Raw genomic sequence first — 16,856 nt, forward strand, 5'->3', positions numbered from 1 at the left:
CCTGTCCTTGGTCCATTTCCCTCCAAACCTGTCCTATCCATGTACCTGTCCAATTGTTTCTTAAACGATGGGATAGTCCCAGCCTCAACTACCTCCTCTGGCAGTTTGTTCCATACACCCACCACCCTCTGTGTGAAAAAGTTACCCCTTGGATTCCTATTTAAATCTTTTCTCCTTCACCTTGAACCTATGTCCTCTGGTCCTCGATTCCCCTACTCTGTGCATCTACCCGATCTATTCCTCTCACGACTTTGTACACCTCTATAAGATCTCCCCTCATCCTCCTGCGCTCCATGGAATAGAGACCCAGCCTGCTCAACCTCTCCCTATAGCTCACACCCTCTAGTCCTGGCAACATCCTCGTAGTGGAGTCATAGAGTCAAACGGCTTGGAAACAGGCCCTTCGGCCCAACTTGCCCACACCTATCCCTGTACCTGTTTAAATGTTTGCATTGAGGGGCCTCGGTGATGGTGGGGCATCGCGGGTCGACGGGCGGTCGATCAGAGCGGGGGGAGACCACCGTGAGGGAGGGGGAGGGGGAAGAAGAATGCAGGACCTGGCGTGGGGGGAATGCCATGAGGGAGGGGGAAGAACAATGGTGAAGCTGGCGGGGTATTTTGTAACATGTCAGCGCTGGTAACATAGAAACATAGACAATAGGTGCAGGAGGAGGCCATTCGGCCCTTCGAGCCAGCACCACCATTCAATGTGATCATGGCTGATCATTCTCAATCAGTACCCCGTTCCTGCCTTCTCCCCATACCCCCTGACTCCGCTATCTTTAAGAACTATCTACCTCTCTCTTGAATGCATTCAGAGAATTGGCCTCCACTGCCTTCTGAGGCAGAGAATTCTACAGATTCACAACTCTGACTGAAAAAGTTTTTCCTCATCTCCGTTCTAAATGGCCTACCCCTTATTCTTAAACTGTGGCCCTTGGTTCTGGACTCCCCCAACAATGGGAACATGTTTCCTGCCTCTAACGTGTCCAACCCCTTAATAATCTTATATGTTTCGATAAAATCCCCTCTCATCCTTCTAAATTCCAGTATGTACAAATTCCTCCCACACTCCAAAGACGTACAGGTTTGTAGGTTACTTGGCTTGGTAAATGTAAATAAAATTGTCCCTGGTGGGTGTGGGATAGTGTTAATGTGCGGGGATCGCTGGTCGGTGAGGACCCGCTGGGCCGAAGGGCCTGTATCCGTGCTGTATCTGTAAACTCAGTGAATCGTGTGCCGTGTGTTTCAGCTTCACAGACATCAGACAGGAGCTCGCCGCCCCCCGGTTACATTCCAGACGGACAGCAACAAGTCGCACGAAATGGATCCTACACCAGCATCAACAGCGAGGGTGAATTCATTCCAGAGAGCATGGACCAAGTGAGTCCCCGCCCCCTCTATACAGTGAGAAGGACATGCCAGCCGACCACCTTTCCCAGAGTCCTACGGTCCTAGTAGGGACATCCGTAGTAGCTGGGACATCCCGTATTTTGGGCTAAATTGGTTTGTCCCGTATGGGACCGCCCTTGTCCCGTATCAGGCCCAATTGACGCTGTAGGCCCGGACAGTGTAGGCCCGGACGATGTGGGCCCGGACAGTGTAGGTCCGGACACTGTAGGCCCAGAGGCCCGGGCGCCGCCTAACGGAGGTTGCGTAGCAACCCGCCTCCCGGCCCGGGCGGCCGCCATTGGTGGAGCGGGAGCACGTGGCCGCTGGCTGGGTGAGGTCACGTGGGGCGCGGGGCGGTGACGTAACCTTGCCCCGTATTTGGGAGTGAGGAAGTTGGCAACCCCTGTGTTGGGCGCCAATGTGCAAACTCCACACACAGCCAGCATCAGAGGTCAGAATCGAACCTGGGTCTCTGGCGCTGAAACGAGAACTATGGAGCCAAACCTGAAACCCGTCGCCTCTCTCCACTGGAGATGCGTTCCGACCCGAAACCTCAACTAGTCATTTTGCTCCAGAGATGCTGCATGACCTGCTGAGTTATTCCAGACTTTTGTGTCTATTTGTGGAATGAACCAGCATCTGCAATCCTTTTGTATTACATCGCTGTTATCAGGCGACTAAACTATCCTCCGGCAACCAGAAAGTAGTCCTGAATGACTATCTTTCTCATCGGGACCCTTGGACTCTCTTTGATTGGACTTTACCTTGGCTTTACCTTGCACTAAATGTTATTCCCTTATCATGTATCTGTACATTGTGAATGGCTCGATTGTATTCGTGTAATATCTTTCTGCTGGCTGGTTAGCACGCGACAAAAGCTTTTCACTGTACTTCGGTACACTTGACATAGAAACATAGACAATAGGTGCAGGAGGCGGCCATTCGGCACTTCGAGCCAGCACTGCCATTCATTGTGATCATGGCTGATCATCCGCAATCAGTAACCCGTGCCTGCCTTCTCCCCATATCCCTTGATTCCGCTAGCTCTTAGAGCTCGATCTAACTCTTTTTTAAATTTATCCAGTGAATTGCCCTCTACTGCCCTCTGTGGCAGAGAATTCCACAAATTCACAACTCTCTGGGTGAAAAAGTTTCTTCTCGCCTCAGTTTTAAATGGCCTCCCCCTTATTCTTACACTGTGGCCCCTGGTTCTGGACTCCCCCAACATTGGGAACATTTTTCCTGTGACAATAAACTGAACTGAGCTGACCTGATATTTTAACCTTTCTCCGCCGGCTCGCTTTTGTTTGCTTGTCTTCCAATGTTGGCTTTGAAACTTCTCGTGTAACCCGTGACTTGTTTCTTGACAGATGCTGGACCCGCTGTCGATGAGTAGCCCAGAGAACTCAGCTTCCGGGAGCTGCCCTTCCCTCGACAGCCCCTTGGACAGGTAAGGCGCCGGGTCAGACCGACCGCCTTTGCAGTATCGCGAGCAATTTTAGGGCAGCGCAGCAGCAGAGTTGCTGCCTCACAGTGAATGCAGCGCCGGAAACCCGGGTTCCATCCCGACTACGGGTGCTGTCTGTACAGAGTTTACACGTTCTCCCCGTGACCTGCGTGGGTTTTCTCCGAGATCTTCGGTTTCCTCCCGCACTCCAAAGACATACAGGTATGTAGGTTAATTGGTTTGGTAAATGTAAAAATTGTCCTTGGTGGGTATAGGATAGTGTTAATGTGCGGGGATCGCTGGTCGGCGCGGACCCGGTGGGCCGAAAGGGCCTGTTTCCGCGCTGTATCTCTAAACTAAACTAAACTAAACCTTTGGGCACCAGATCTGAGGATGGATGTGCTGGCTCTGGAGAGGGTCCAGAGGAGGTTTACGAGAACGATCCCAGGATTGAGTGGGTTAGCATATGATGAGCATTTGATGGCAATGGGCCTGTACTCGCTGGAGCTTAGAAGAACGAGGGAGGACCTCATTGAACCTTACCGAAGAGTGAGCGGCCTGGATAGAGTGGATGTGGAGAGGATGTTTCCACTAGTGGGAGAGTCCAGGACCAGAGGTCCTAGCCTCGGAATTAAAGGACGTTCCTTTGGGAAGGAGATGAGGAGGAATTTCTTTAGTCTGAGGGTGGTGAATCTGTGGAATTCATTGCCACAGAAGGCTGTGGAGGCCAAGTCAGTGGATATTTTTAAGGCAGAGATTGATATGTTTCCTTGATTAGTGTGGGTGTCAGGGGTTGTGGGGAGAAGGCCGGGCAGTGGGGTTGAGAAGGAAAGATAGATCAACCATGATTGAATGGTGGAGTAGACTTGATTGACCAAATGGTCTAATTCTGCTTGTATAATTTATAATGCAGATCCTAGCTTGCATCATTCCTCTGCCACCGTCCCACTCCATGTTCCACACTCCCCACTGCTACACCACACCCTGAAATTCCCACTCCATGTTCCACACTCCCCACTGCTACACCACACCCTGAAATTCCCACCCTTGAGGTCTAATTCCATTGGGCCCTTCGTCCCTGCCTATATTGATAGAATTGAGGTAGATAGTAGTTCAGGACTGCTCTCTCGTTGTGGTCGGATAGTTCAGTTGCCGGACAATTCCTGAGCATTCCTGAACTACTATCTACCTCATTGGTGACCCACGAACTATCTTTGGTCGGACTTTGCTGGCTTTATCTTGCACTAAACGTTATTCCTTTATCAAGTATCTGCACACTGTGAATGGCTCAATTGTAATCACGTATAGTCTTTGCACTCACAGGTTAGTACGCAACAAAAGCTTTTCACTGAACCTCGGTACGCGTGACAATAAACAATAAACTAAACTAAACTAAATTAAATAGTATAAGAAAATAACTGCAGATGCTCGTACAAATCAAAGGTATTTATTCACAAAATGCTGGAGTAACTCAGCAGGTCAGGCAGCATCTCAGGAGAGAAGACCTCCTCTCCCGAGATGCTGCCTGACCCACTGAGGTACTCCAGCATTTTGTGAATAAACTAAATTAAAACTGACAAATACAGCATGGAAGGTAGACACAAAAGCCCTTCTTCAGTCTCGACCCATTCCTTCTCTCCAGAGATGCTGCCTGACCCACTGAGGTACTCCAGCCTTTTGTATCTACCTTCAATTTAAAGCCGCATCTACAGTTTTTTTCCTACACATCACAGCATGGAAATAGGCACTTTGGCCCGCCGGCCAGACTGGCCATCAATCAGCCGTTCACACACGTTCTTTGGCCCACTTTCTCATTCACCCCCCCACGCACTGGGGACATGCGCATGTCTTTGGGATGTGCGTTTGTATTAATCACATTCATATCAAGATTCTACCTCTCACTAGGTTTGAGGCGCGGTGGTGCAGCTGGAGAGTTGGCCACCAATCTCTGCAAGTTTCTGCGGTCTTGGATGGAGCTGTGATGCATCCTGAACCATGCTGTTGTGGCGATTGCTGAGAGTTAGGCCACTCCTTGGCTGCACCCTCAGCACTGAGACTGACAGGGTCTGGCACTGCCCAGTCCAGGGGGCTTGTCAGCAGGGGTAGTGGAGAGAGAGGAGAGTGAACATGTGTGCTGGCAACTTGCCGTGTTAATGCAGCACCCCGACTGGACTACCCTGGCGTCTAGCCTTATCTCGGGCTGAACCGATCCCTCCCGCTGCACTGTGATGCATCCCGATAAAATGCTTCCGACGATTTATGAGTCTAGTTTAGTTTAGAGATACAGCGCGTGAACAGGCTCTTCGGCCCACCGAGTCCACATCAGCCAGCGATCCCCGCACACTATCTATCCTGCCCACACTGGGTACAATTTGCATTTATACCAAGCGATATTAACCTCCAAACCTGTATGTCTTTGGAGTGTGTGGGAGGAAACCGAAGATCTCGGAGAAAACCCACGCAGGTCACGGGACGAAAGTACAAACTACGTACAGACAGCGCCCGTAGACGGGATTGAACCCGGGTCTCTGGCGCTGTGAGGCAGCAACTCTATCGCCGCGCCACCGTTGCATTTTCCGTTTTGTGATTGCCGCATGGGATGGGACGGGATGGGATGGGATTGCCGCATGGGATGGGATGGGATGGGATGGGCCGGGCGGGCCGGGTGGACAATCTAATGCTGCGCTTTACTCCACAGCGACAGTTACCCCAAGGCCCGCATGCCTCGGGCTCAGAGCTATCCAGACAACCATCAGCATTATTCAGGTGAGCTGCAAGAGGTCCACGTTCAGCACTGCGATGCGTAATCCCTGGTGCTGGGATGACCAGGGGATGCTACACGCTTATGAGCAGGGATAGACACGACGTGCTGGAGTAACTCAGCGGGTCAGGCAGCAGGTGTAGGAAGGAACTGCAGATGCTGGTCTACACTGAAGATAGGCGCAAAATGCTGGAGTAACTCAGCAGGACAGGCAGTATCTCTGGAGAGAAGGAATGGGTGATGTTTCACATTGACACCCTTCTTCACACTGAAAGTCAGGGGAGAGGGAAACGAGAGATATAGACAGTGATGTAGAGAGATGGAATAATGAAATGAAAGATATGGAAAAAGTAACAATGATCAAGCAAATGTGTAGATGGGAACTGCAGGTGCTGGTTTACACCAAGGATAGATACAAAGTACTGGAGTAACTCAGTGGGACAGGCAGCATCTCTGGATAGAAGGAATGGGTGACGTTTTGAGTCGACCCTTCTTTAGACTCAAGGAAACGTCCATTGTGTGCCTGGAGTTAGTTATGGACTTAAGGGCGTCAATGGTTATGGGTAGAAGGTAAGAAATGGGTTTGAAAGGGAAAAATAGATCAGCCATGATGGAATGGTGGAGTTGACTCGATGGGCTGAATTAAGGGAATCAAGGAATATGGGGATATTGTAGAAGAGTGGCACTGAGGACAAAGATAGGCTTTGTTTTTATTAAATGGGGCAGGAGGCACAAGGGGGCGGAATGGCTTCTTCCCAATTACGTGGATAAAATTAGATAAATATGCAGCATGGAGATGATTAAACTGATTGTGTTTATGTATAGTATTATATTTCCTTTAATGGGAGAGTCCAGGATCAGAGGCCACAGCCTCAGAATAAAAGAACGTACCTTTGGAAAGGAGGAGGAGGAATTTCTGTGCTCAGAGGGTGGTGAATCTGTGGAATTCAGATCATAGTTCATGTCCATAAATGATAGTCAAGTCAAGTCAATTTTATTTGTATAGCACATTTAAAAACAACCCACGTTGACCAAAGTGCTGTACATTTGATTAGGTTCCAATAGAAAAAAAAATGAAAACATACAGTAGCACGCAAACAGTTCACAGCGCCTCCTCAATGAGCCTCAAACGCTAGGGAGTAGAAATATGTTTTGAGCCTGGACTTAAAGGAGTCGATGGAGGGGGCAGTTCTGATGGGGAGAGGGATGCTGTTCCACAGTCTAGGAGCTGCAACCGCAAAAGCGCGGTCACCCCTGAGTTTAAGCCTAGACCGCGGGATAGTGAATAGCCCCAAGTCGGCCGATCTGAGGGACCTGGAGTTAGAGAGAGGGGTTAGAAGATTTTTGATGTAGGGGGGGGGGGAGTGTCCATAGGAGCAGAATTAGGCCATTCAGCCCATCAAGTCTACTCCCCATAACCCCTGGCTGTGGAGGCCGAGTCAGTGGATATTTTTAAGGCAGAGATTGATAGATTCTTGATTAGTACCGGGTTCATAAGTGATAGGAGCAGAATTAGGCCATTCGGCCCATCAAATCTACTCCATCATTCAATCACGGCTGATCTATCTCTCCCTCCTAACCCCATTCTCCTGCCTTCTCCCCATAACCCCTGACACCCGCACTGATCAAGATCTATCTCTGCCATAAAAATATCCATTGATTTGGCCTCCACAGCCGTCTGTGTAAGGGGTTATGGGGAGTAGACTTGATGGGCTGAATGACCTAATTCTGCTCCTATAATTTATGAACATGAACTATTATCTGATCGGTTTGGATAACATGCAAAACAAAGCCTTTCACTGTACCCCGGTCACGTGATAACGAGTTGACACTGTCCTTAACTCTGCAATGTGGGTCATCACAGGGACGCTTAAGTCAACACCTTTGCAGTGGCCCCCTGTCCTCTCTCACATCGCCCCTCCCAGCAGACGCAGAAGGGAGAGGATGTTGACAGAGTGGTGCACCATCGAGGCCAACCCTGACCTTCCCATCCACGCCGACTTGAACAATCTGTCCAGCATGAGGTCCCGCAAACCCTTCTGGTCTTCAGTCAAATCCCTGGAAGACTTTGACCCCAAGATTGAGTGGCCCAGAGCCGGGAAAGATGCCCACACCAACAACGGAGAGGTGATCACAGACCCCACAGTGAAACCACCGGGGTTTGACCTCCATCACCAGCAATGGCTGACCCTGAACAGGATCCGCACCCTCCATACAAGAACAGCCCATCGCCTGCACAAGTGGGGCATGACAGACAGACAGCCCTGCTTGCGACTGCGGATATCCAGGCCAGACCTTCCCACACATCCCACGTGAATGACTGCTCACTGAGGCTTTTCCCTGGTGGCATCTGTGGAATTCTCTGCCTCAGAAGGCAGTGGAGGCCAATTCTCTAAATTCATTCAAGAGAGAGCTAGATAGAGCTCTTAAGAATAGCGTAGTCAGGGGGTATGGGGAGAAGGCAGGAACGGGGTACTGATTGAGAATGAACAGCCATGATCACATTGAATGGCGGTGCTGGCTCAAAGGGCCGAATGGCCTCCTTCTGCACCTATTGTCTATTGAGGCCATCCACCCAGCAACTGCTGCTGCCCTGGCCTGGATGTCTTCCCTTGACCTACAACTTTAGGCTGTGCCCGCCATAAGCAAGAAGAAGAAGATGTGACAATAAAAAACGTAAAACTTATTCCATTGGCCATTGCAATGGTCTGGTTTCTATGATGTAAATTTTGCTACAAAACCAAATCAACTATTTTCTCCCATCTGCAGATTGCGATATTGCATCGTTCGATAACATCGGGAAAGGTGGGACGTACCCACGACGGTATCATGTCCCGTACCATCACCACGACTACACTGACGGTGAGTGTGTGCCTGGCCTACCCCTGGGTACGTTTAATTTAGTTTAGAGATACAGTGCAGAAACAGGCCCCTCAGACCTGTGGCACGCCGCCCAGCGATCCCCGCACACTAACGCTATCCTACACACACTTGGGACATTTTACAATTTTATCTAAGCCAATTTAACCTACAAACCCGCGTGTCTTTGGAGTGTGGGAGGAAACTGCAAGCACCTGGAGAAAACCCACGCAGGTCACGGGAGGAACGTACAAACTCCATACAGACAGCACCCGTAGACCCGGTAGAGTTGCTGCCTCACAGTGCCAGAGACCCAGGTTTGATTCTGACTAAGGGGGGTTGTCTATACAGAGTTTGTATATTCTCCCCATGACCGGTGTGGGTTTTCTCCGGGTGCTCCGGTTTCCTCCCACACTCCAAAGATGTGCAGGATTGTAGGTAGTGTAGGAAGGAAACTGCAGATGCTGGTTTACACCGAAGAGAGGCACAAAATGTTGGATTAACTCAGTGGATCAGGCAGCATCTCTGGAGTGAAGGAATGGGTGACGTTTCAATCTGAAGAAGTGTCTCGACCCGTAACGTCTTCCGTTTCTTCTCTCTAGAGATGCTGCTTGACCCGCTGAGTTACTCCAGCATTTTATGTCTATCTTCAGATTTGCAGATCAATTGGCTTGGTATAATTGTAAATTGTCCCCAGTGTGTGTAGGATAGTGTTAGTGTGCGGGGATCGCTGGTCGGCGTGGACTCGGTGGGCTGAAGGGCCTGTTTCCGCGCTGTATCTCTAAACTGAACTAAACTAAAATCATTCATGTCCCACAAAATTAAGAAATTAAGCGCTGATATCTGTCAAAGCCTTCCACTCACAAAAACACCTCATTTATTGGCCATTACTTCAGACACGGACACTTTGCAACACTGCCAACAACGCGACGTGCTAGAGTAGACGTAGGGCCATCGAGCCATAGAGTGATACAGTGTAGAAACAGGCCCTTCGGCCCACACCGGCCAACAATGTCCCAGCTACCCTAGTCCCACTTGCCTGCGCTTGGTCCATATCCCTCCAAACCTGTCCTATCCATGTATCTGTCCAACTGTTTCTTAATCAATGGGATAGTCCCCGCCCACCTCAACTGCCTCCTCAGGCGTGTGCTAACGCGGTGTTTTCTCTCCGCCTCTCGCCGCAGGTCGCAAGACGTTCCCCAGGGTAAGGAGGACGCACGGGAACACGCTCCGCTCGCCGGTCAACTTCAGCCCCACCGACCTCTCGCTCAGCACCAGCAGCGGCAGCAGCGTCTTCACCCCGGAGTACGAGGACAGCCGCATGCGGAGGAGAGGGAGCGACATCGACACCCCCATCCTCTCCGTCATGGACATCAGCCCCCCCAGCCGCTGTAAGCCCCACACCGCCCGCGCCTCACCCTCAGCCCCGTGAGCAGCTCACCCACGGCTCCGTATATACACAGAGAGTGCTGGAGTAACTCAGCGGGTCAGGCAGCATCTGTGGAGAACATGGATAGGTGACGTTTCACAGAGTGCTGGAGTAACTCAGCGGGTCAGGCAGCATCTGTGGAGAACATGGATAGGTGACGTTTCACAGAGTACTGGAGTAACTCAGTGGGTCAGGCAGCATCTCTGGGCAAAGGACACAGAGTTCATGTTCATTAGGGACAGGAGCAGAATTAGGCCGTTTGGCCCATCATCTACTCCGCCACTCAATCATGGCTGATTTATCTTTTCCTCTCAACCCCATTCCCCTGCCTTCTCCCCGTAACCCCTGACACCCGCACTGATCAAGTGTCTTGTCTATCTCTGGAGAACATGGAAAGGTGAAGTTCAGACTGCTTGTAGTAGGGAGAGTGAAAAGACTGGAAGTAAAGGATAAACTGGAGAAATCGGGGCGTGCAACAGATGTCCTCGGGCAAGGAGGTTCCCTGATAGGCTGACTGTGGGTTGGACACAGGTGTGAGCCCAAGAGGGGTATATCGTTGTAAACTGTGGAACGAGTTAACCAACATTTAGTGGAGGAACGGGAGAGGGAGGAGCTTGTATGAGTTACCTAACATTGAAGAATTCAAAGTTCATGCCACTGGGTTGTAAGCTACCCAAGTGGAATATAAGTTGTAGTTCTTCCAATTTGCCTGTGGCCTCGGGCAATGGAGGAGACCCAGGTCAGTAATGTCGGTGTGGGAATGGGAAGGCAAATTAAAATGGTCAGCAACCGGGAGATCCTGCAGGCCTTGGCGCACTGAGTGCAAGTGTTCAATGAAACGATGGCTGAGTCTATGCTTAGTCTCGCTGGGAGTGCACCCCCAAACTGATAAACGCTACATTGTACAGGGAATGGAATCACTGGGTTTTGGGTCGGGTTTATTCTTGTCACCTGTATCGAGCTACAGTGCAACACTTTGTTTTGCTTGCTATCCAATAGTCTGTGGAACTGGTGTGCTACCATGCTGAGAACTACACCGATCAGCCAAAACATGATAACCTGATGAGCCAAATCATTATGCCCACCTGCCGAATATGCTGTTGGTCCTCCGTGTGCAGCCCCATACGCAGCAGGGTGCGATGCACTGTGTATTGTGACACATTCCTCCCGTGATCACCATTAACATTTCTGTGACTTGTGCCACAGTCGACCTTCTGTCGGTTCGGACCAGACGGGATAGCCTTCGTTGCCCTCGCGCATCGATGAGCCTTGGGCGCCCAACACCCTGTCTGTCGCCGGTTTGTGGTTTGTCCCTCCTCGGACCACTGTCGGTAGGTACTCACCACTGCTGACCGGGAGCACCCCACAAGCCTTGCCGTTTCAGAGATGCTCTGACCCAATCGTCTGGCCATAACAATATGGCCCTTGTCAAAGTCGCTCAGGTCTTTACTCCTGCCCATTTCTCCTGCATCCAACACATCAACTTCAAGAACTGACTGTTCACTTGCTGCCTAATATATCCCACCCCTTGACAGGTGCCATTGTAACAAGATAATCAATGTTATTCACTTCACCTGTCAGTGATCATAATGTTTTGGCTGATCGGTGTATCTGCAATCTGTATCTTCCCCTTTGCTCTACCTATTGGACTTGAGTTTGAACTGATTATATCTATGTGTGGTAGATGACCTGATTGAACAGCATGCAAAACAAAGCTTTGCATTGGACCTCGGTACATGTGACAATAACAAACCTAAACCTAGGTCAGATAGTCCCATAAATAAATGTCATGTGTACCAAGTTACAGTGAACAGCTTTGTTCTGCATGCTATTCAATCAGACCAGATAATACCGTACATAAATACAATCCGATCAAACTCAAGTCCAACAGGTGGAGCAAAGGGGGAGATACCGAGTGCAGAATATAGTTCTCAGCATCGTAGCGCATCAGTTCCACAGACAAAGTCCAATGTCCGCAATGGGGTAGAGGTGAATCGGACAGTGCCCTAGCTTATGGAAGGGCCGTTCAGAAGCCTGATCACAGAGGGGAAGAAGCTGTTCCTGAGTCTGGTGGTTCGCGCTTTCAAGCTTCTGTACCTTCTGCCGGGCGGGAGCGGGGAGAAGAAGGAATGACCGGGGTGGGACACGGACACGTCTGGGATCATGGCGGATGCTTTCCCGAGGCAGCGTGAAGTGTAGATGGAGTCGATGGTGGGGAGTGTGGTGTGTGTGATGGGCTGGGCTACATCTACAATGGTGGGGAGTGTGGTGTGTGTGATGGGCTGGGCTACATCTACAATGGTGGGGAGTGTGGTGTGTGTGATGGACTGGGCTACATCTACAACTCTGCAATTTATTACAGTTTTATAATGGAGCACCAATATCCATTTCCAATAGATCAATGAGAATCATGGTTATTTTACCTAATAAGTACCTCTCTGGTAGTGCACAGTTGTTGCAAACTACAGTACACAGAGTTTGGCTGAGGAGTTGGTCATTCAGCACAGAAAGACGGCCTTTACCCAACTTGCCCAAGCCAACCAAAATGCCCGATCTACACAGATCCCACCTGCCCATGGTTGGCCCATATCCCTCTCTGTGGCAGAGAGTTCCACAGATTCACAACTCTCTGGGTGAAAAAGTTTCTTCTCACCTCAGTTTTAAATGGCCTCCCCTTTATTCTTAGACTGTGTGGCCCCTGGTTCTGAACTTCCCCAACATTGGGAACACTTTTCCAGCATCTAGCTTGTCCAGTCCTTTTATAATTGTATACGTCTCTATAAGATCCCCTCTCATCCTTTTAAACTCCAGTGAATACAAGCCCAGTTTTCCCAATGCCTGATTAGCTTTTGTGGAAAGAATGGCTATTTCAGGTTGATGACCTGATGTCAAAGTCAGGAATAGTTTGACATGAAACATGTTTCACGATTGTTGAAAAGGGTGGGGTCACAAGGAACTGCAGACGCTGAAATCTTGCACAAAAAAACCCCACAAAGTGCTGGAGGAACTTGGTGGGTCGGGCAGCATCTGTGGAGGGACTGGACAGGCGACGTTTTGGGTCGGAACCCTTCTTCAATCTGCTCTCTGTGTTCAGTCTGAGGAGGGATCCTGACCTGAAACGTTGTCTTGTCCATTCCCTCCACAGATGCTGCCTGACCAGCTGAGTTCCTCCAGCACTTTGTGTTCTGTTTGGGGAAAAGTGAGGTATTGTTTAGTTTAGAAATACAGCAATGAAACAGGTGCTTCAGCCCACCGAGTCCGCGCCGACCAGCGATCCCCGCACACTAACACCATCCCACACAAAGGTGGTGCATGTCATTTCTTTAGTCAGAGGGTGGTGAATCTGTGGGATTCACTGCCACAGACGGCTGTGGAGACCACAAGTCAATGGGTAATTTTAAGGCAGAGATAGATTGTTGATCAGTGCGGGTGTCGGGGGTTATGGGGAGAAGGCAGGAAAATGGGGTTGAGAGGGAGAGATAGATCAGTCGTGATTGATTGGTGGAGTAGACTTGATGGGTTGAATGGCCTAATTCTGCTCCTATAACCTATGAGCTAACTTATGGAGTTCTTACTTCCAGCAGCTTCACAGCTGAATTTACAAAGCATTATCAGTTCTCGGTAAAGTTTGGTCTGTCATTGGGGTAGACTGACTCCCCCTCCCCGCCCCTTCCTCCCCCCACTCCACACCCCCCCTTCACAATCTTTGTACATCCCAAATCCTGGACTTTCCACTCATTACTTTAATTTCATGTTTCACATATCTTGTTGTGTTTTATGACTGTTGGCAGACCAATTTCCCTCCTGGGTTAAGTAAAGTTCTATCGCATCATCTTGTATCTGTCACAGAAGGCAGTGGAGGCCAATTCACTGGATGAATTTAAAAGAGAGTTAGATAGAACTCTAGGGGCTAGCGGAATCAAGGGATATGGGAGAAGGCAGGCACGGGTTACTGATTGTGGATGATCAGCCATGATCACAATGAATGGCGGTGCTGGCTCGAAGGGCCAAATGGCCTTCTCCTGCACCTATTTTCTATGTTTCTATGTAAACCTTTCCTATCCATGTACCTATCCAAATGCTGTGATAGTACTTGCCTCAACTCGTTCCATACACCTACCACCCTCTGAGTGAAAATGTTATACCTCCGGTTCCTATTAATTCCATCCCCTTTCACCTTAAACCTATGTTCTCTACTTCTTGATTCTCCTACCTTGTGGGAAAAAGACTGCATTCAACTATCTATTCATAGAAACATAGAAAATAGGTGCAGGAGGAGGCCATTTGGCCCTTTGAGCAAATTTGCAGATGATACAAAGCTGGGTGGTAGTGTGAAGTGTGAGGAAGATGCTATGAGGTTGCAGGGTGACTTGGACAGGTTGTGTGAGTGGGCGGATGCATGGCAGATGCAGTTTAATGTGGATAAGTGTGAGGTTATCCACTTTGATGGTAAGAATAGGAAGGCAGAGTATTATCTGAATGGTGTCAAGTTAGGGAAAGGGGTCATACAAAGAGATCTGGGTGTCCTAGTGCATCAGTCACTGAAAGGAAGCATAAGAAAATAACTGCAGATGCTGGTACAAATCGATTTATTCACAAAATGCTGGAGTAACTCAGCAGGTCAGGCAGCATCTCGGGAGAGAAGGAATGGGTGACGTTTCGGGTCGAGACCCTTCTTCAGACTGAAAGGAAGCATGCAGGTACAGTAGGCAGTGAAGAAAGCCAATGGAATGTTGGCCTTCATAACAAGAGGAGTTGAGTATAGGAGCAAAGAGGTCCTTCTGCAGTTGTACAGGGCCCTAGTGAGACCGCACCTGGAGTACTGTGTGCAGTTTTGGTCTCCAAATTTGAGGAAGGATATTCTTGCTATTGAGGGCGTGCAGTGTAGGTTTACTAGGTTAATTCCCGGAATGGCGGGACTGTCATATGTTGAAATACTGGAGCGACTAGGCTTGTATACACTGGGATTTAGAAGGATGAGAGGGGATCTCAACAGTCAACAGAGCTTTATTTGTCATTCGGTACCAAGGTACCGAACGAAATTACATAGCAGTCACACAAAAAAAAAAGAACACAAGACACATGACCCCAACACAAACGTCCATCACAGTGACTCCAAACACCCCCTCACTGTGATGGAGGCAACAAAACTTCCACTCTCTTCCCCACGCCCACGGACAGACAGCTCGTCCCCGACCGACCCGAACAGTCCCCGCAAGGGGATGGAAGTCCCCGCGGCCGAGTCGCACCGGGCGCTGAAACGTCTCGCGGCCGAGCCGGGCGATGGAAGGCCCCGCGGCCGAGCCGTGCGCAGCTAAGTCCCGCGGCCGAGCCGCACCGGGCGATGGAAGGCCCCGCGGCCAAGCCGCACCGGGCACTGTTAAGTCCAGCGGCCGAGCCGCACCAGCGATGAAAAGTCCCGCGGCCAATCTTCTTATTGAAGATAGACACGTTAGAGGCAGGAAACATGTTCCCAATGTTGGGGAAGTCCAGAACCAGGGGCCACAGTTTAAGAATAAGGGGTAGGCCATTTAGAACGGAGAGAAGAAACTTTTTCAGTCAGAGAGTTGTAAATCTGTGGAATTCTCTGCCTCAGAAGGCAATGGAGGCCAGTTCTCTGAATGCATTCAAGAGAGAGCTAGATAGAGCTCTTAAGGATAGCGAGTCAGGGGGTATGGGGAGAAGGCAGGAGCGGGGTACTGACTGAGAATGATCAGCCATGATCACATTGAATGGTGGTGCTGGCTCGAAGGGTCGAATGGCCTACTCCTGCACCTATTGTCTACCACCCTTCATCGAGAACAAGCTGGGTGATAATGGCAGTGCAAAGATACCCCTTATTGGTGAGTGAGACACAGTGAAGGACTGTGGTCACCCTCTGCTGTTTTGCTTCCCTCAGCTCCGCGAGCACCTTCCAACTGGAGACTGGGCAAGCTGCTGGGCCAAGGGGCATTCGGCAGGGTGTACCTGTGCTACGACGCGGACACAGCCCGAGAGCTGGCCGTGAAACAGGTGCAGTTTGACCCCGACAGCCCGGAGACCAGCAAGGTGAGTGCCCTGGGCACTGGGGCAAACAGAGTGCGGGAGGAACTCAGGAGGGGACGCACAGTGGCACAGCCTCACAGCCCCAGAGACCCCGGGTTCCAGCCTGACCTCAGGTGCTTTGCGTGTGTGTGTGTGTGGAGTTTGCAATTCTCCCTGTGACCGCGTGGGATTCCTCCGGGTGCTCCGGTTTCCTCCCACCTGCCCAAGACGTGCGGGTTTGTAGGTTAATTGGCCCTCTGTAGTTTGCCGCTAGTGTGTAGGGCGTGGATGAGAAAGTGGGATAACACAGAACTAGTGTGAACGGGTGATAGTCGGTGTGGACTCAGTGGGCCGAAGGGCCATGCTGAGTTTAGATACAGCGCTGAAACAGGCTCTTTGGCCCACTGAGTCCGTGCTGACCAACAATCCCCGCACACTAATACTATCCTACACACACTGGGGACAATTTACATTAATACCAAGCCAATAAACCTACAAACCTGTACGCCTTTGAAGTGTGAGAGGAAACACACGCAGGTCAGGGGGAGAAGGTACATCCTCCGTACAGACAGCACCCCATGTCAGGATCGTACCTGGGTCTCTAGCGCTGTGAGACAGTAGCTCTACCCGCTGCACCACGTGCTGCCCAATGCTGTTATCTTTCAGTAAAAAAAAAGTGAAAATATGAATCCCCTGACTAACGGCTGTTCCTGAAGATTGCACATTGGGGATTTTCTGATGCACTAACAGGGAGTTTTATTTATTCTCAGGAGGTAAATGCTCTGGAATGTGAGATCCAACTGCTGAAGAATCTCCAGCACGAGAGGATTGTACAGTACTACGGTTGCTTGAGAGACTCGCAGGAGAGAACCCTTTCTATCTTCATGGAGTACATGCCAGGGGTAAGTACCGAATGATCGCTGCTCGGCACGGACTCGGTGGGC

General features: G+C 50.2%; 1 protein-coding gene across 1 annotated transcript in view; it reads left to right on the plus strand.

Annotated features, from left to right (window-relative positions):
- The window catches only part of map3k2 (mitogen-activated protein kinase kinase kinase 2), a 71,525-nt gene that overhangs the window by 36,006 nt on the left and 18,663 nt on the right, over positions 1-16,856 (plus strand). The window contains exons 8-14 of the mRNA XM_078403243.1: positions 1,253-1,383; positions 2,763-2,842; positions 5,538-5,605; positions 8,370-8,462; positions 9,644-9,850; positions 15,788-15,936; positions 16,683-16,814. Coding sequence (XP_078259369.1) covers positions 1,253-1,383; positions 2,763-2,842; positions 5,538-5,605; positions 8,370-8,462; positions 9,644-9,850; positions 15,788-15,936; positions 16,683-16,814 — 860 coding nt within the window. The remainder of the gene's footprint in view (positions 1-1,252; positions 1,384-2,762; positions 2,843-5,537; positions 5,606-8,369; positions 8,463-9,643; positions 9,851-15,787; positions 15,937-16,682; positions 16,815-16,856) is intronic.

Source organism: Rhinoraja longicauda, chromosome 8, assembly GCF_053455715.1.
Source record: "Rhinoraja longicauda isolate Sanriku21f chromosome 8, sRhiLon1.1, whole genome shotgun sequence".
Lineage (NCBI taxonomy): Eukaryota > Metazoa > Chordata > Chondrichthyes > Rajiformes > Arhynchobatidae > Rhinoraja > Rhinoraja longicauda.